The sequence below is a fragment of the Aptenodytes forsteri genome, unplaced genomic scaffold (assembly GCF_000699145.1).
Source record: "Aptenodytes forsteri isolate BGI_AS27 unplaced genomic scaffold, ASM69914v1 Scaffold153, whole genome shotgun sequence".
NCBI lineage: Eukaryota > Metazoa > Chordata > Aves > Sphenisciformes > Spheniscidae > Aptenodytes > Aptenodytes forsteri.
Genome location: NW_008796178.1, coordinates 647,929 through 667,671, shown reverse-complemented (window position 1 = coordinate 667,671; position 19,743 = coordinate 647,929). Strand labels below are relative to the sequence as shown.

The following is a 19,743-nucleotide window of genomic DNA, read 5'->3' as shown; positions in this document are numbered from 1 at the left end:
TGCTACTTATATAATTTGAAATCTAAGCTCCTGAAAAAAACCCCATTGTGATTATTATGTCAGGCTCTGACAGCATTCAGAGAAGGTGTTGACTACATTTTCTAGATATTGAAAGAATTTTCATTTCTCTGTAAGAGGCTAAAAACTCTGGGTTAACTGTGTTACTAGACCAGTTAGCACTTTAGTTATATGCAACCTAAATCCATTCAAGAAGGCTGAGAAGTAGAAAAATTCATAGGAAATGGTGGAAAACAGGTTAATAGAAGTTTAGGACACAGTCCTAACATGATGACACCAAGGATGTTACAGTTTCTGCTAACTTGCAGGCAGAACCACTCATGCTTAAAATTTTGCATGCTCAGAGATACATGGAAATCAAGAAAACCGCAAAACCCGATTCCTAGATTTGCAGCCACAGATTGTTCTGTTATGTGGTGACTGTTACGACTCTACCTGCAAAACTGCAGATGCCAATAATAATGCTTGCATCATGACAGATACCCCTGTAAGACCAGAAATCTGGCGATGGCGTCAAAAGATTAGGATTCTTTTGAGTGGCACGAGTTGCCATTTCAGGAACTGGATTTTTACAAGCGGTTTTGAAAGCGTGGCCCTATATGCATAATGCTCACTATCGCATTGTGGAGCAATGGGAAGCAATGCAGAAGCCTGGGGTTAAAGTGTGCTGCTGAAGACTTCTGAGACAGCAGAACCTGACTGGTCATCTGGACCCATTCTCTGTTGCATAGCATTGTGCACATCCCTATGTTCTACAGACTGTGCGCTCATTGCCCAGGACTTGCCCTCTTCACCCAGAAATGTTGTTTTGTAAGGCTCCACATGTATCCTATGGACATTCTGCCTTGATTCCTCATACTTGCCTTTCCCATCTTCTGGAAGGCTGGATGCATGAGGTAAGAAAGTGCTCCGAGACCCATCGATGGCAATCTTTAACTGCTCACCGGAGGTAGGTTCCTGAGACAAATCCGAAGATCTCATGAGATGCTGAGTATACACGCCTTCAGACAGAGAGCCAGACTGTGTCTCGCTGTGCACACGCAGCCAACGATGATGCCGGCTGAAGTAGTTGTAATGTTGATGTTTCCCTAGCTTTTTTTTTCCTAAAAAGCTCAATGGCTGCTTGGAGCTAGAGGACTTGTCTATGCTTTTCGATGTAGGCCCTGACATTGTTAGATTGCTCATATACTCTGTGCAACATTCAGCATTAGTATCAAAGGCACTACACTCTGTCAGGCCTTCTTTCAATGTTAGGCAAGGCTTCATGTCGTGGACTTGGAGAACATCAGGTGCACTGCCACCCAGGCCACTGCCTGCCTGCTGGGATATGTCATGTGAGGAGGAGTAAATCAGGTCTAATTCTCTGGGGCTTAATGCATCACTGGAGTCATAGTCACTGTCAGTTGGAAGGAATACTTCAGAGCAGCATTCTTCATCTGAGCAGGGCTGGGAATCTGCAAAGAGAACTGATTAACATTAAGAGAAGCACAGGACAGAAATTGCGTAACTGTCATTTATGTATTTTTTTTCTTGATTTAGAATCAAATCTACAATTCTGAAAATGTATGTGTGTTTCCTCTGTGGAATTGTCCATGGGCCTAGGTGACAGCAAAGACAGTAGTCAGGGAGGATTTACAGATGTGTTAGAGAGGTGGTGGTAGAATTAGGAAAACCATAAAGGATTAACATATTAAATTAAGTGCAGGGAAGAATTTTAATTTGAATTGGGATTAAGTTCTGAAAGGATCTGTTTTCTTTTATCTTGTTTTCACCAAATTTCATAGAGATGGAGATTTTGGAGAGAGAGAAACTCTAATCCAGGTTCTGTTTTTATTAAAGATGTCAGTTGAGTTACTCCAGATTTGTACCTCTGTAACTGTGAGTAGGGTGCAACTGTATGTGTGCGTAAGAGGCTTGAGGCAAGACATGGATACAGATGAACAAAAACTACCCTTTTGCTGATCAGGTGCATTATGTATGTTCAAATCCAACGCAGACACACTTAATTCAAACGTGAATTTATTGGCGAAAACTCACACTGGCACTGAAATCACTGCTGTCTTTTGGCTACAGAAGGATCAATAACAATAAATAGTGGCATATGTGATAGAATGGATTATGCTCCGCTGCCCTGGATAGTTTATATTAGATCCAAGGAAAAAAAAAATGTAGATTTTATACAGTGCTGACTATTCACTTTGACCTAGTGTAAATTACCATATAGCACAGCAATAATGAATCAAGCCCATGCAGGACAAGATAATGCTCTAGGTTACACGGTGCCAGAGCTAAGGATTATTCTGCATTCATGGTCTGTAATACTGGGAAAAAATTAGCTCAGGGAGAGATGCTGAGAAAGAACACCACTGTGTAATGGAGCGAATCAAAGCACCATTGTCTTTGGGTTTCTTTTCTTTTGACCTAATCTAATCAGAGTAGATTTATTCATTTTTCTTAACTTTATAAAACTGTCAATTTGAAAAAACAAATTATTATTACCAAAATGGTCATGGCAGTTGTTTAACGCAGCATCTGTTGCTTTTGTTTCTACTGTTTCATTTACTCATTGCTTAAAGACAGCTCAGCAGAATGACGGTTTACATTTTTCTCCAAAGTCCTTATTCTGTTAGCAAATCAGGTGTTACTGTTTAATTTGCTTCATCTTTATTTGCTGTGGTCCATTTCTTTCATCAGTTTAATTTTCCAGCTGTTCCGAGAAGTAATAATGTTCAATGAGGTGGGTACTTATTTGTGTAATTCTGTGTTTTAAAGTGCTTGTCTAAAACACTGAGAACACCAAGGTATGTGAAAACGACTGTTAAATCAAACTGGACTACTGGCACTAAAATTTGCTCTGTCAAAACAAAGCAAGAGGAGCATAAGAAAGAATTGCTCCAAAGCAGAGGAACAGTCAAAGCATGGAAAGAAAATGCCTGCAATATCAGAGAAACAGAAGGTAACAAATGGAGACTATGGAAAAGTCTGACTTAGATTTCGGACAAATTATTAGAAACTATGGTGAAGAATAGATAGATACGTGAGTGGTGAGCAAGGGTCAATAGCTTTTGCTTAGTAACTCACATCTCACCAATCTAATAAAACTCTGAACATGTGCACAATTAATACACAGGCATCCTTAGATTTCTGAAGAGCTTTTGACAAGGTTCTTTACCACAGGTTCTGAAGAAATGAAGCTGTAATTGAGATAAAGAGAAAGCTCCCTCCATATATTAATAGGAGATTGTTGGTGCAGACAACAAATGAAGTAGTCAGCTTTCACTATGAATGGATTTTACTAATTCTGGACATCATGTAGAAGTTAGTGATAGCACTTGTCCCTTCCAACCTGTTCATTAAATGATCTGGAATAGTGAGGTGACAAAGTTGGCTGATGATGAGCAATTATTCTAAGTAGTTGAAAACAAAAAATGATTATAAATATTGTAGAAGGATCTCAGGATATTGAGTGGCAAATGATTGGTAAAATGATTTTTAAAATACCTTGGCAGGTATGGAAAAAAATTTACTCCTTTTATAAAATGACATACAAGAACTATATAATTAAAAGGGAGCTCAAAGATTTTGCTTGATGAACAAAGAAAAATTCTCTTACCACTCACAGCTTTTCTCCTCTGGATTCTAGCCTCAGGTGAAGGGGGAGGTGAAGGAAGACAATCTAGATGTGAAGAGGTTGAACTGATTTTCTTTTGAGAGTGTTCTTCTGAAAGATCCACAAGCTTCTTTATGGGTAGGCCAGCTGCTGGCTGCTTGTATCTTGCATACTGCAGTGCTTCTGTGATCCATCTCATTTCCTTCCAGATCTCATCAATTTGCTGTAGAGAAAAAAATGGTTAAAAAGTTAAGTCTGTGTATTAATTTTACCTAAGTGTGTACTTTCGTCAGGTGCCCAAGTAGGTGTGTAGTCACTGCCAACAAAGAGAAGGAGGATCCCCTGACAGGACACTTCAGATTTAGGTGGTCTGAAGTGCCTTTGGTTAGGTGCTTGTTCTCCTCCACCACTGCAGAGGGCTGCTTAGGGCCACCAGACTCTCAAATTATTTATCTCAATTAAGAACCTGTAGTTAGGAGGGGTGAATCGAGGCCTAAACTCTGACATGGAAGAAAATAAAAATTGTCTTTTGATGGAGTATAAAGTTTGATCAGTTTTGTAGCACACTTGAAAGTTGGTTTCATTCTGTACTGGAATGAAAGCAAGACTTCCTGAGCATCCTTGCAAACCCAGGATTATGTTCAAAAGCAGAGTGCTCAGATCAAACCTAGTTTTTAACAGAAGAAGAATATACATACATGGAGGGTTGAAGCAAAGCTATGAGCCAAACTGCAGGTTTTCTCCCTTATAATTTTGGTCTGCATGCATTTTAATAGTATAAATCCACACTATGACAGTTCTAACACATGCCTGTTGATGGCAATAAGAGACAAGTGCCTAGATCAATAGCAGGATATAGCTTTAAGTATCTATGCAGAGAGGAAGGATGCTGTTTAATGTGGGTCTTGAGAGTCTTTTGATAATGGAACACTTTTAACATCTTTGATGATTGAGTAAATGTTGCTGCAACCAGTGAATGACAGTAGCTGTGAGTGTAATATCCTTCTGCTGCAGTATCCTTTCTAGAACTTCCCTTGTGCTTCTTTTCCTGCAGAAGATTCTGCATTTAAAGAAGCGAGACTTCATATTAATATTGCAGTGTTTAAGGGAAACTGCTTTGCAGTTACACAGGCTACATTCTGCAAGAATGTAAAGGGCATACAGCCCTGGGTCAGTAAATGGATAGGCAAAAGTGAGTGGTATTTTGTGCAGTATTATCTAATAGGGAAGTAACAGAGGGATCAATGCAAAGGAGACTGCAGACTGATGTATTCTGGGTAGTTCTCCAGCACATCCTCTTAGCTGGAGATACTTCTTCACAAAACGCACATTCAGAGTGTGGAATTTATAGCCAAAGGATACTGTAGATGCCAGATTAGCTAGGGTAGTTCTTGATGAGCCATGTTGGAGACAGGATAGCTGGATAGATGGATCTCTGTTTTGACCTAGTATGGCCATTTTTATGTAAAGGTGAAATCCTGACTCCAATGATGTCAGTGCAAGCCTTGCCACTGAGTTAATTTGAACTAAGAATATACACTGATAAGAATAGCAAATGGTTCAGAGATTAATTCATAATCCTACATCATTTCAAGACTTCAGTGTAGCTCCATGAAGAGAATACCAGTTAGCAAATGTCTCACCTATTCGATTTTGGAGATTTTCTATTTCCTTTCTGTGATCCTCCCTCAGCCCCAAACAAAAATCATGTTGCATGCAGTTTAATAAAATGCAAATCCTGTCAATTTTGTCCCTGATGCCATTCTGCAGTGTCTCCTGGGATAATGGACCAGTCATTTTAATGAACTGTGGTTCTTTTACAATTTAGGAATGTTTGAAGCATTACGCTATATAAATTACAGCTTAACTTCAGTTTTAGTTTCAGTGTCTGTAGATTTCTTTTCTTGCTGTATAACATTCTGGTAAAGACTCCAAGTACCTTATCAGCCTTTTTTTTTTTTTTAAATTTTTACTTTTCAGTTGCCCTCTGACTCCTTTTCAGAACTGCATTTATATAGACTCCCTTGCTCTTTACAATGTTTGGTTTGTGTAGTGACTTCAACACTGTCTTAGATCTAGGATCACACAAATGCTCTTGCGGTTTTGTGGTCACCACTGAAGATTGCGGTATGTGGTGGGCTGAGATATTTTTGCCAATAGGTGGAATACAGCTGGTTTTCATTTGAGAGGAAACCTGACAAGGCTAATACACTGTCACAATAATTCAGCACAAAACACTGAAGTTTAAAATGTTCTCCCATATTTTCCCAGCGTATATATGTGACTCAAACACTTTGGAGAAGAGGAACACAGAACTGTTTATACAGTGCATTCGTGTTAATATACTTATTTTTGATGTGAAGGATAAAAATTTTCCAAATTCTGCTGCACGCTGGGAAAAAGCTAAATCTTCTGAGTGTGGGAATGGGAAGATGAGAAGGAAGGAGATGACTGAGTGGTGAAAGTACAATGGAACATTCCTCTCTGCCCCCCTGCAGGTTGCCAAAAGCTCCAAAGTGGACAAGGCAAAGGGGATCTGAATTCAGAGCAAAGAGGAACAGAAATATTATCATCTTCTGTTCATAATTATGGAGGGCCAAACATATTATCAATGGGATAGTGGTTGTCTTGGCCCCTATTCCAACAGAAGGTTGCTTGAATATTAAGAATATAGAGCTGTAAACTTATCTGCACCTCACTTGTAGAAAGACAGATCAACCATGTCCATAGATGCACTCTGCAAAGGTCATGAGTTTTAGCTATAATTAACCAATTGCCAAAATGGTTTGCAAAAGGACAGGCCTTGCTATGCTGCACAGTCGGGTGTAGTTCGAAGATCCCTGAGTTGAGTAGGTAAAGTCCTGATCTGGGAACAGTACAGGAGAATCAGCGTGAGAGACAGAGAGTAAGCAAGATAGACAAGTATGATAACATTTGTGATCCTTCTGCACTGGGGGGCTGAAGCAGTGTCACTGCATGGTGCTGGACAGACTTACAGACGCTTTTGGGGCTAGCTTGCCATCTTAAACGCAGAGCTGCTTTCTTCACCGTGATATTGTTGATGAAGACTGGCTCCACAACCTAGTCTGAATTTTCATTTTAATTTTTTTAATTGGCAATTTATCATGGTGAAAAACGTCCTCAATTCACAAAGACAGAGAAAAACTATTACCCAAATGAATGCCCAAGCATGGTACTAGCTTACCTCACATTAGATGGGGGTGAGTTTTACAAGCAGACTGACACATTTCTTTATAACAGTCTAGTATAACTGTCATTTGATTTTACCCATAAAAATCCTTGTATAAAAGCAACAACTAAGGAAATCATGTTCTGGGTTTGAATTTCATAAAACCAGAATTGCACTTTTGATACAACTGCTCTTTTTATGATGTCTGTGAATAATTCTCCATTTAGATTTCAAATTACAGCCCTATGCAATTTTTAAGAAAGCCACCCTAAAATCTCCTTGGAATAGTCAGAAACAGACTATTACCTGTATGTAGTCTATAACTTGCTGGTGTCTTTGTTTGGCTGCAGCGACTTCACTGTCTGAAATTGCTTCCCTTAGGGATTGCTGGGTTTTCAGAGAGTCCAGCTCTATGACAGCAGAAAGGCGGCAATACAGGCTTATAAATTTTTCCTTGTAACAGCAAAAATGAACTGTGAAAAGACCAAGTGCAAAGGAAACACTGTTATATTCTGGATATAAAATATGAAATCCTTAGCTTTAAGAACACAAATTTTACTAAATATAATTACTAACTCTCTGGATGGGTTACTTTAAGCTAGAAATAAATAATAGTCTCTAATTCTCCTCTCATTTACACTGGATTTACTCTGTAACTTCACTGATTTCAAGAGAGTAATTTCTAATTTGTATCTAAGTGAAGGGATAATCAGGTCCTTAGTATGCAACTCCAGAGGCTATCTTGCCCTTGATAGCTTTAATCAAAAAGGCTGTTTCTGAGGCATTTGTAGCTCATCATTTCTTTTATCAAGAAAGTAGTGACAAGACTGGAAAATGGAACTCATCTATTTTTTTTAATTGAGTGTTTCAGAAAGAAAGTATCCTTTCAAAGGATAACTTTCTTTTGGGCTAGGCTAGCTTAAATCAGTAACTTAAACGTAAATGACTCAGCAGTAAAAGCATTTCAGTGATATCACAGTTTGGGTGAAACAAAACTCTTCTAGGTGTTCTCACACATCATCCTCTGAACTCTCATGCAGAAGGGTAACACAGAAAGTTCAGACATGACCTCTTGCTTTGTGTAATTTGACCTCGGAGTAGCACAGAGCTATCCAAGCTACCTCTAGAGAGGTAACTAGATTACAGAGACAGAACAGCTACAGTGCCATGGAGCTTCACAAATGTTAATTTACCTGGCCTCTTAAAGCTACATTATTCCAGAACCTGCAATTGCTCAGGCAAAACTTACCAGTTATCTCTGTGAACTGCAGTACAGACATACCGAAACTTGCTGAGGGAGAACAAGTTTTCAGAAAAACTTCCCCATTCATTGGTGCTTCAATAAATGCAAGCACACAGCGTGATCTTGTTATAGCAGTGAAGGCAATGCCAGTTGGCTTACTACTGCTACTTTTCTGGATTGTGGCATGATATTTTTCAGGGTGTTTCAAGTGTAAACTGCATATATTCTTCTTATCATAAATATTAAAAAAGAAATAAAAACAGCATCACATATCTACTTATCCCTTGCAAACAACATGATAAGAATAATTGAGAAGAATTCTCAAACTAAGAAATCCAATCACAGAAACATCATTAGCATAACAATAAAGGCCTAATCTGAACATAAAAATCCCACAAAAAAGAGAGTGAAAGAAAGAATTCTACCTTCTGGTTTCCCAATGATGCCTAGATATTGCAGGGATCTAGTCTGAATAGTGTGTGGTCTTACAGTATATATGCCATATGTGGTGGACTCTTGAGTGAATTACAGCCGCGGTTTCAGCTTCAGTGCTGAAGTTTCTAGCCTTTGTGGTTTTAAGTCAGACCCTCTAATGTTACTTTAACAAATGTTACTTCAACATAGTCTTTTGTGGTTATGCAATTATATAGTTGGTAGCCACCAGCTAATGGGGAATGGAAGCTTCTAATATTTGAGATGTGAATCACAGTCACTTTATAGAACATCAGGGATACATATATAATAAGTCACATAGAAATGTCATCTGCCTTTGGCCAGATGATTGCTTACTTAAAAAAAATACTCAAAAGTAAAATTCAGCTTTCCACACTGTTCTCTCCATTAACTGCTTTCCCACTGCAGCAACCTTGCTAAACAGAGAGGTCTGCACCCAGAATGCCATTTGAGAGATTACTCTGTTGCATGTTTATCTGCACCACATCATCCCATTCAGTGTCTATTGCTTTGTCAGCCCGATGCAAACTATGGCCCAGAGGTGAGAATGACTCCTGCCCCGGGCCTGTGTACCACATAATGAGAGTTAAATGGTCTGCAAAACCTCTAGTGCGGAGATTAATTTCACCAGAGATGAATATGCGTCATGCATTAATTTGTACAGTGAATGCAGCAGTCACCTCTCATACGGAGAAATGATACGCTCAATACACAGAGCCTAACTGTAGACTTCAGGGTTGCGTGTCAAGAAGATAGTAAGTCTGGCTTTAGGGCACTACAGCCATGGCCATATGACCCAAAGCACTGAACTAACTCTTCTAGTTCAATTACTGTAGTTTTCTTTTGAAGGGGTAACTTTTCCTTGGCAGACTACACCAGCTCATGTATTGTCTGTCTGTACCACTCATAATTTTATGGCAGCTCAGCTGTCATCTGTCCTCCCACAACCAGCATAAAAACCCAGAGTTGTCACAGGCACCACTTTATGTGCTCTGGCTGATGTGGCATAAACACAATCGTATATTCCTGCCTTATCCAAATGAAACTTGTGTTGCTGGATGGTGGTAGGTCACGGATCTACTGTGGCTGCGGAAACATAGTCTTGGTAAGACCCTCCATTAACATCGAATCATCGTTCTCCTACATTAGTGACTCTAACAGCACTTAGCAATGATATATAGGAAATAGGATGGTAATGGTGTCACATAAACACCTGAGAGAGAGAACACTGAGGACAGTTGCCGCTAGAGACCTATTCTGTAGTGGCTCCTTGTATAGTGACTCCATCAGTTTTGGCTCATATCTTTCTCTCTTCTCCAAGGCAGAAGGATACCCAGTTTTACAGGCCAGAAGGAAACAGAGGAGACTAATGTGTAAGGCTCCACAGTCCCCATACTTATTATTTCTAAAAATAACTATTAAGTCTTTATGAGCTCCTTTTATGTGGAACCTTTCTTTTCTCTGTGGACCAAAGAAGAAAAAATGAGAAATAGAGGACCTTGAAGCTAAAGCATCTTATGCCTTCTGTGAGACAGCTGGAAAACTCTGTTTTGGGGAATTCTTACCCAGTCAGCGGTGCAGTGGAACAAGCAGGCTGAATCTGCTACAGCACAGGATGTGCTCCCTAAAGAAATGAATCAAGTCCAGTGCTTTGGCATTTTTCACAATAACAGGCTTTTCCTGCGCCACAGCAATAGGACTGAGTCTCCTGCATTTTTCCAGGAACGAGAAAGAAAAAGATGACCCTCACATGGGAAACTCCACTCAGATCTTTCACAAAGTTGTGAGGGAGTCAGACCTTGAGTAGGACTACCTGCAGTCAGGAACTGCAAAAATTTTCTTCTACAAAACTGGTGATTATTCTTGTGACAATTTAGAGGGATGGTTTTTTTGCATCTCCTTTCACGCTCCAACCTTGCTATGTTGTGTGTAAGAGGGATGGTTTTTTTGCATCTCCTTTCACACTCCAACCTTGCTATGTTGTGTGTAGTTTTTTGTTTCTGTTTTTTAAAGAACATCATCTTCCAAATAAGCTTATAGACACATACTGGATAACTGTGGGCTTTGCACTATGCTTTGCATTTCAATAATGATTGCTACAGTATATGCTTTAACCGCTGTGCTCCCTCTATAACTTGTACACAGTTATAGGTAGTGTTGTTGCCAAAGCCATCATGTGATTTATTGACTCTCCACTGGGACAAGGGGGAAAACAGATACAACTTTGTGATTTTATTATAAGGAGACTGGGTTAATATTTCTAGGTGAAGCAAGCTACTATACCGAGTTCAAACATCTGAAGAGGGAGGTTAAGAAATCCTGAGTGTGGGGTGTAAGGATTATTCTGTCCTGGGGCAGTGCAGACGTCGTCTGAGGCGGGGAGCAGGAGAAGAAAGGAGACATTGTGACCCAGTTCCAACACCTCCTGTGTATACAGACGGAAGTGCTTAGCCTGTAGAGGGACACGCGCGGGGGAAGAAATAGGAGAGAATTACAACATGGCACTTATATAAACAACACCCCAAATGATATAAAACATTAAAGAAAATTTGCACAACATCAAGCTCGGAATTTTTATAAAACATAAATATTTGGGGGGGGGCCCTAAATGTGGGTTCATGTCACTACATAAAATAAAGATTTAAAGCTGCAATGTTCCACATTAAAACAACACACACAGGCACAACCCCCCTGAAAACAACATTTATGTTTCTTATTAGGCAGAAAATGATCACATGCCATGTGCTTTTCAAGATTATGATTGCATAATTATGTGAAAACATGAAAATGGATTCAATTAAAAACCTTTAAGATTCAATTTAGGGTTGGTTAAGAGAAATATGCAGCTCTCCCTCAACACAGCACTGAAAAGGTTTAACAAGTGCTGGAGCAAGAGAAAATGGCACACACAGGAGTTGGCCTGAGGCTGCTGTAGAGCTGCTGTGTGCAGCACTGCATTTTACCCTGGGTATGCACCAGTGTCACTGTCCATGATTCTGTTTACCACAAAAATAATAAAAATACATAAATAAATCTGTTGAATTAAAAATTCAATTCATTAACGTAGAAGTTTGGTCCTGAGTCATCAAAACATTTACAACTGTGTTTAACTGCAAGGTCATGTTTATGTGTCTCATGCACAATAGGTGAGCTTAAATCCTTGGCTGAACTGCAGCCTAAGGAACATATTTAACACTGATTTAAATATTTTAGTCCCTAGCTCAAAAAAAAAAAAAAAAAGATGCACAAAAGCTATAACCTCCAAGAAAATACACTAGCATAGAGACCTGTACAGAGCCCTATTGAATTAGAGTGACCACAAGGCAGCACACCATCTGTCTTAATTTTGGATTTACTTCGAGTCTTACTTGGCTCTTCCCAGACTAGAAGGTGCAGCACTGATGGATTCCTTTTTGAAAGCAAAACCTAAACTTTTTAAAATCAAGAAATGTAGAACCAGATTAATTTATTTTAAGGCCACATCTTTCTAGCTGCACAAGCAGACCTTGAAGTGAATATAATGATGATTTACTTCTACTTTAAGCCCTCTTTACCCTTGTAGACCAAAATAAAATGGAATTCATGTAAATAAGAAACAAACTCCTTAGCTTATTTTTTCATGGATCTTTCACATCATAGATTATCCTCCCTGACTTCTTTATTTATTCACATATGCGTTTCTTGTACCCAAATGTAAAGCCAGAAGCCAGATACCTCTCCTCACCCGCAGCAATCTGGAGATCTGGAACTATGTGTTTTAGAAGTGCTACGTTTATCTGTGTGTAAAAGAATAGCAAAACTCTGTGTCTTCAGCAGGCCTTTCATACACCCTCACTATTACCTCCAAGAGAACAGTCAATTGCCCTGCTTACCTGGAAAAAATACCTATTTTTCTTTGCCAGCTGGGTAAAGGTGCTCGCAACTACTAGTTTTGTGCAGAAGTGCTTATTTGCACCTGCCTGAAGTTGCACAAATATGCTAACAGATGCAAAAATAGGAGCTAATTGAAAAATTGTCTCTTAATCCTTCTATGTTCAAATATCCAGGAAAATAACAATAAATAACTGTTTTATTGAAGACCCCCCCCCCAAAAAAATTGGGAAAAAAAATTCTCTGCTTTTTTTTTCTTTCGCAATAAAATGAATACAAAACTTCTCTGCTTTTCTTTTCTTGCAGCCATAACATTTAATCCCTACTTGCAAGTTACACAGTTTGTAGCTTTTAGTTGTATTCTTAAGAATCAGTTTTTAAAAAGGTGATAAATACCACAAAGGAAAATACCTGATGCAGAGGTAGATTGATCTGTTTAAGGAGAGCTTTCACTGCCATCTGGAGCTCATACAAGAACAATTGAGTAGGGCAGTCTGAAGTATGATCCATACTTTCCACAGATTCTGAGCCAGAAAGTGTTTGGATCCATTCCCACTCATCTCTGTATGTTGAGTCAAGTTAAAATTAGAAATATAACAAAAGTTCAGTGCACAAGCAGGAATTCAGTGTATGTGCATTTGGGATCTGTTGATAGATTAATCCTCATACAGCAAAACATTCTAAACTTGTGCTATCCTGATTGTTTGTGGCTAAAAATCTAACTTTGAAAAGTTTAATTTTTCTAGCACATGCACATCAGGCTGAACATTCCTTGCAGACCTGTGAAAGTCAACTGCCTTTGAAATATTTCACTAAGGCTTCTCACTCCAGGTTTTCTTTTTCACATACTTCATCCCCTATCTACCACAATATTTTAAAAAAGCATGCATTGGAAATGACAACAGTGACAATTAGCAAGAAGTTTAATTTCTGTGACAGACTCTCTTGTACTCACTGGAGCCAAAGAACTTCCCAGTTTGCTCAACACATGTCCATTCTAGACCTGATAAACATGGGAATCATCTTTCTGGATCAAATCCTTGATTCACCCTGCCCAGTATTCAGTCTTGAAAAGCAGCCAGCAACAAACATTCAAGAAAAAAAAGTACAGGAAACCCCACTACAAGAGGAGTAATAGATGTGGTACAATTTGCTCCTAAAGATCTGATCTGAAACTTCAAGAGTCAGAGATTGTTATAAACCCTGAAGCACTAGGCTTCATATTCCTTCCAAAATTTTTGTTAGTATTAACTACTACATTCTGGATATCCGTTATCCATATAGATATCCAGTTCCTCTTTCCTCATGCAAAATTATCAGCTGGTTGCTGAAATGATACGGGATTAAAAAGCTCCAGAAAAAAGCCAATAAAATGTGTTTCCCACTAGGCAAGGACTAGGCAGTACAAATAAGTGCACTTGCCCAATAGGCAAGGGAAGCAATGGACAAAGGGGAAAATGGCTTTCCCAGAGCACAGCGGTTCAATGGCTGATAGCATTTGTCTGAATATGTGTTTTCAATTGCTGTATGTTTGCTGTGGATTAGAGCAAGAAACCAGGTATTACATAAGAGAATACACAGAAAAATCACCAACACCCCATGGTCAATGAAAATCAATAGGAAGGGCAACATTGAAGTCACTGGAGGCTGAATCAGGGCTGCAGGCTATGATCTTCCTAACAGATATATGGAAGATCATTACCACTGGGCAGAATCTGAGCGAATACTATCCTTAGAAATCAATGGGCTCATATGTATAGGCCTTCTGGATAGGCCTTCAGATTGCTGCAAACACACAGGTGCACCTGTTTAGTTCAGCACTGATCTTTATGATGGTACACACCTGAGCCAAACTTTGCTGGCAGCTGCAATTTTGCAATGGCAAAATTGCCTTAGCATTTAAATTTTGATCAGTTGTTTCAAACTTAAAACAAATGTTCTCTCTCTACATATGTGTGTGTAAATATGTATGTATTCACTTACTTGGAGACATTGCTGTTGTCTCGGATTTTAACATGACACAGGACGTTAGGCAACTTCTGCAACACAAGCACTTTGATTTGATCCACAGAACTGCAGAGTTTAAGGTAACCCAGATACAAGCCAGGAGGGAGGCGTTGCTGACTTCGTTTGTGATAGGAAAGTATGTCCTGTTTTAAGAGAAACAGCCCTACATAAAAATCTCTTTTTTTTTTTTTTTCCACATAAGCAGAAGAGTTTGGGATCAAAAAGCAACAAATGTTTTTACAGCCGTCTTTTTATTTCAACAGTGTTCCCAATTCGCAAAGTGTTTAAGCACATGCTTAAGCATATAAATAAGCTCTGGTAGTTTGGATGCACTTGGACAACTTTTTACTTAAAGCCAGGTTCTGGTTTACAGTAAACAGGTTTACAGTTTACAGGTTCTCTAAGCTCTCCACATCATGCAGGAATTGGCTCTAAAAAACTGAGGTTTCAATCTTCTACAACTGTAGTATTTAAACTAGCTTAAATAACACCCAGCTCCGCACTCCTGTCTGATCATTTCAGCAGTGAGCTGGGTCAGGGAACTGATTCAGCTGAAAAACAACTCAGGAAAAGGAGCAGTCATTTTTCAGCCAAAGCAGTTCCTTGGTTCATGTTTCGTACGTAGCTACACAGATGGAGCAGAGCAGCATTGGGAAAAAGCTATCACCTGGGTAAGGTGGAAGAGAGGGGCTGCATAAGCCAGTACTGTCACCAGAGAAACGCATGGAGAGTCACAGCCTACATCTCTCAAAAACCTGCTCTGTATCACCTGCTGTCAACAGGAAGATCTCTATGAGCATGGGGGTTGGTGGTTTGCAAAGTTTAATTAATGGCTGTGTTTTCTGAACAAATATCTTTATCAACAGATAGAGCTTAGAAGGAATTAATAATGATGGCATATTTGCTGAAGCCAGGAGACATTTTTAAGGCTATGTATAGCAGTCCCCCAAAACTACCCTAAAAATGACGTCTGCTGCCATCCTGAGAAATGTGTGCTTCTGCAATGGGTGAGGATTAAGACACCTGGCCTTATGCCTTTACTCTTGGAACCATCAGATTATCTGCCAGTGCTATGCTTGGCTCTGACCAATGCAATTAGACCCTCATTTTCACGAGCACTTCATGAACAAAATACCCATTCGATGATTAAACAAGTAATACAAGAAAGGGTGGGCATTAGATAGGAATGTGTAAACCATTAGGGGAACATTTTTTCCACTAGGATCTCTGTGGAAATCTGATCAGGCCTGTATTTTGGGTTTCCTAATATAAAACTTTTGCCCAGATTGACATTTTTCTACACCTTTAACACATTTTAATACATTAAATCTAACATAGATCAGGTAAGTTTTATTGTCTTTTGGAAATTTTTTAACGTTTCTAAAACGTGGTAATGTATATTTTGATTGCCTGTCAGTTTCCGGTACGAAAAGCAGAGTCTCTGCCCAAGAAAGTGCCTCTAATTCAAAAATTAACCACAGCAGTCATCGTCTAGTTGAGGTTACTAAAGAAGGGCCTAAGACAATGATTTGTCTTGTAGTATTTTGGGTAACTATGCAACTGAGTTTTAGAGAGATTGGCTACTGACATTTTGAGAGAAATAGGTTGCTGTTACCTACAGAAAACGTGTATTTATCTTTATGTGAACTATCTACGTTTAACATGAGTTTACAGATACCCCTGAATCTTGAAGGGCTGAAAACCCATGGCTCTCAATGACGTTAACTGAACTGACTAGGCAAAGCAACTTCTAAGATCAATCCTTACCTTGGTATTTTTCTAATTGTGAAGTCAAGGGGCATGTTATGCAGAAATTAAAGGAGGGTTGTGGTCAGCAAAGAATTCTTTAGCAACTATACCAGGCTCCAAGGAACTCTGAACCCCACAGAACAAGTTTATTAAGTAGAACAGTAAAGTTTTAAACCTAGATTTAGTGTTCAAGGTTGGATGGAAAAATCTTATGGAGTGTAGAAATTGTAAGTGTCTGTATAGGTGCTTAAGAACATCCCAGAGAATTTTAAAGGTTTTTATATCCCTTGCAACAGAACTCTATAGCATGGTTTCCCGAAACTGATAGAAACTGTACTATTCTGTGCTAGGACTTTGAAGTAATTTCTTTAGAATCTCATGGATATTTTAAATATTAAGGATCTGATCCCAGACCCACTGGAAGTAATAGAAGTCTTTTCTTTCAATGGGAGCCTTGCCATTAATTTTATTGGGCACTGGATTAAGGCCTAAAATTCTACAAGACTCTTCCAAAAGTCAGGGCTCTGGCACAGGCTTTACAAAAGCAAATAACATACAGTAAGAGAAGCAAAGCACTACCTGGATTGTTATAAGCAAGATGTCTAATGCTGTTGGCTCCTCTGGAGTTGAAAGGGATTTCCTCTGGCTTTGTAGTTTGGATACCTGCATCCATTTGCCATTAAAAAATGAATAAAGACTCTCCACTTCTCTTATAGTAACTATCAGCATATTGCCATGTCGATCCTTGATTGGCTCATAAAAAACTCTGCCTAAGTTGTGAGTTCCCAGCAAATTCTAGAAAACAAGCAAATTATAAAATGAGAGTTATATATTGCATATCAGGAGAATGGTATTTTTTGAAACTGGACTTTGTGCTCACTGACATCAGTCCTATTGACTTCAATAAAAACTAGACACACACTGTTTCTCAAACCCTTGCCCTATGGTCATATCATTCAGTGGCAAAAGGAAAAGTTTTTCCCTAGGTTGTGTTTGTGGATTGAATTGTGGATCCTTCGATGTGTTTGGTCCAGCAGTGTTTAGTCCAACATTTAATGGAGAACATCAGCAAGACTATTACGACCCAATGCCCTTGTAAAAGGAAACACTGCAAAGTAATTCACTTACTTGAACAGAACTTCCTATTTTTGCCCAGTCATGTAAAGATAAAGGATGCAATTTTCAAAAGCATTCAGTGTTGGTCTACGGGTGATTCCTTTGGTATCAACCCTTCCGATTTGAACTTACTGAAGAGCTAGGTGCTTATCTTAACCTCCTCATAACCAAATGTCAGAGATGATACAAAATTCTTCCTCTATCCCCAAATCATTCATATTGGACACTTCAAATGTTTTCTGTTAGTGTTGTTAACTATAATCTCCATTTTCTGTTCTCTGTTTTAAAATTATTCAGCAAGAGGCCCTCATATCTGTGTTGAATGTAAATAATTCTGGAGCTAAACTGTGGGGTGTGTTTGTGAAGGAACACAGAGGAATTTGAAGAGACGTGGACCCTTTTCCTTTTACTTCAGATACCAAGAATGTGCTAGACAAAACCGACAGAAACTAACAAACTACAAGGGCAAAGCTCTCCAGGATAATATGTGAGGATTAAAGAAAAGTAATTTTAAAAGACTCCACATAAAATACATATTTTGGTCAAAATCCCTTTCCTCACACAGTAAGGCATCTGCTTATAGGTGCAAACACATTCAATCCAGTGACCAGCCACTGAAGAGATTCCCAGATGTCTTGAAGAAAAATGCCTAACATTTAAAATATGCTCATTACTTTGCGACTTTTCAAGAGATCTACAGTAAGCTGGATAGGGATGGGGGTAGTTTAAAATGAAAACTTCAATTCGCAATGTAGCACATTTTATGTTTAGGGAAGTGCTGTACATTAACTTAATGACATTGTAAATGGATAGATTATCCTGAATTTATTTATCTGTAGTTAGCAGGCAATATTTACTTATAAACTGTATTATTAAATTGTTTATAAACTCTAGGTAGTCAGCACAGTGACTGCCCTTTATGTGGCATAACTTAGCTATTTTAGCTTTATGCGTCCCTCTCCAGGGCATACTGTTGATGTCTATATAGCACGTCCTCTCTTCTTTTTCTAACTGTTCTGCCTTTTGAGGTTAGCCTCCATAACTGATTAACATGGGGTGTTTTGAGTACACATTTTGTATTAACCCATGTGTCCACAGGTGGAACAAATCATTGCAGGTAGATGTTAGCCATCTAGTTGTCATAATAATCACTGCAACATGTGAAAACAAACAGTTCTTTACTGTCACTGACTGTATGTGCTGAATGGCATTCCAGCACAGAGAATGGGGGTGCCTACTAATATAAATATGTGACTAATTCATATACTAAAAAAGTTTTGTGTCTGCTTAGCTTGGCACCAAATCACTTGCGTTTTGTTTGCTTTAGTTGTCTAGTGGTAACAACAGGCAAAATTACAGTCCCTGTTGTCTCTGAATCTACTGATCTAGTCCCTTAGCAGCTGTGTTGTCACTGATCTTTTCCATTCTGTCCTAAATTCCTGCGGAGTCAGTCTATTAACTGCCTCAATAAAATGTATTCAACCATATAAACTTTATTGAGATCCATCCATTGGTGGATCCCATTAGGCCACACACCGTTAGAGGTTGGCAGATCGGTGACAATCCCTGTGTTCATCAGGGGACCAAGCTAACAGAACAAACGTTAAGGACAATAAATTTGCCAGAAATTCAACAGAGCAATATACCACATGGACACATTTGCTATATCTCTGTGCTTCAAGCTCTGCTCTTAACATCTCTGGTAGCAAATAATAACACAATGTACTAGGAATCTTGGTTATCTTGAAGTGCAGTCCGTGCATACTAGCAATGCTCTGTTAAAGGCAATCTGCACAGAGGGAATGAAACTGAGCTAACCGAAGGAATATGTGCTACCTAAGCTGAGCTAACCACACCAGAGGGAACATTCAGCAGATATAGTTAAAACTTTCTCTAGCGACAGCTCAAAGGACTGACAAGCAGCTGCTGCTTAACACAGGTGGTCCTCCAATAAAGGTACAGCAGACTGGCATTCCATATATTTCGGGATACTTTGGGGAAATCAGTCAAGACAGGTGGTTGCCCAGGAAGGCTACTCTCTTGTACAGCGTGCTTTGCCAAAAGATGTAAAACAAACCCCACATGGATATTCTTAATAATGGTCACAAAGTATCTGGCTCTCATAGCTGCTATAAAACCTAGCTTATTGCATTGACTGGCAATAACAAGAGGGATGGCTGTGTGGCTAATACATGAGCCAAGCAATATGAAGATCTTCATTACAGAATCATAGAATCATTAAGGTTGGAAGAGACCTCTAAGATCATCGAGTCCAACCGTCAACCCAACACCCCCAGGCCCACTAAACTATGTCCCTAAGCGCCTCACCTACACGTCTTTTAAATACGTCCAGGGATGGGGACTCAACCACTTCCCCGGGCAGCCTGTTCCAATGTTTAACCACTCTTTCAGTAAAGACATTTTTCCTCATGTCCTAATGACATCTAATCTAAACCTCCCCTGGTGCAACTTGAGGCCATTTCCTCT

The 19,743-nt window shown here is 39.1% G+C and overlaps 1 protein-coding gene across 1 annotated transcript in view; it reads right to left on the bottom strand.

Moving 5' to 3' along the window:
• Positions 1-675: 675 nt before the first annotated feature.
• Positions 676-19,743, bottom strand: part of ANKFN1 (ankyrin repeat and fibronectin type III domain containing 1) — a 64,123-nt gene continuing 45,055 nt past the window's right edge. Inside the window, exons 11-17 of the mRNA XM_019474229.1 lie at positions 16,720-16,935; positions 14,368-14,534; positions 12,796-12,946; positions 10,798-10,966; positions 7,125-7,291; positions 3,632-3,851; positions 676-1,472 (exon numbers count right to left, since the gene is read on the bottom strand). Of these exons, the coding sequence (XP_019329774.1) occupies positions 676-1,472; positions 3,632-3,851; positions 7,125-7,291; positions 10,798-10,966; positions 12,796-12,946; positions 14,368-14,534; positions 16,720-16,935 (1,887 nt within the window). The remainder of the gene's footprint in view (positions 1,473-3,631; positions 3,852-7,124; positions 7,292-10,797; positions 10,967-12,795; positions 12,947-14,367; positions 14,535-16,719; positions 16,936-19,743) is intronic.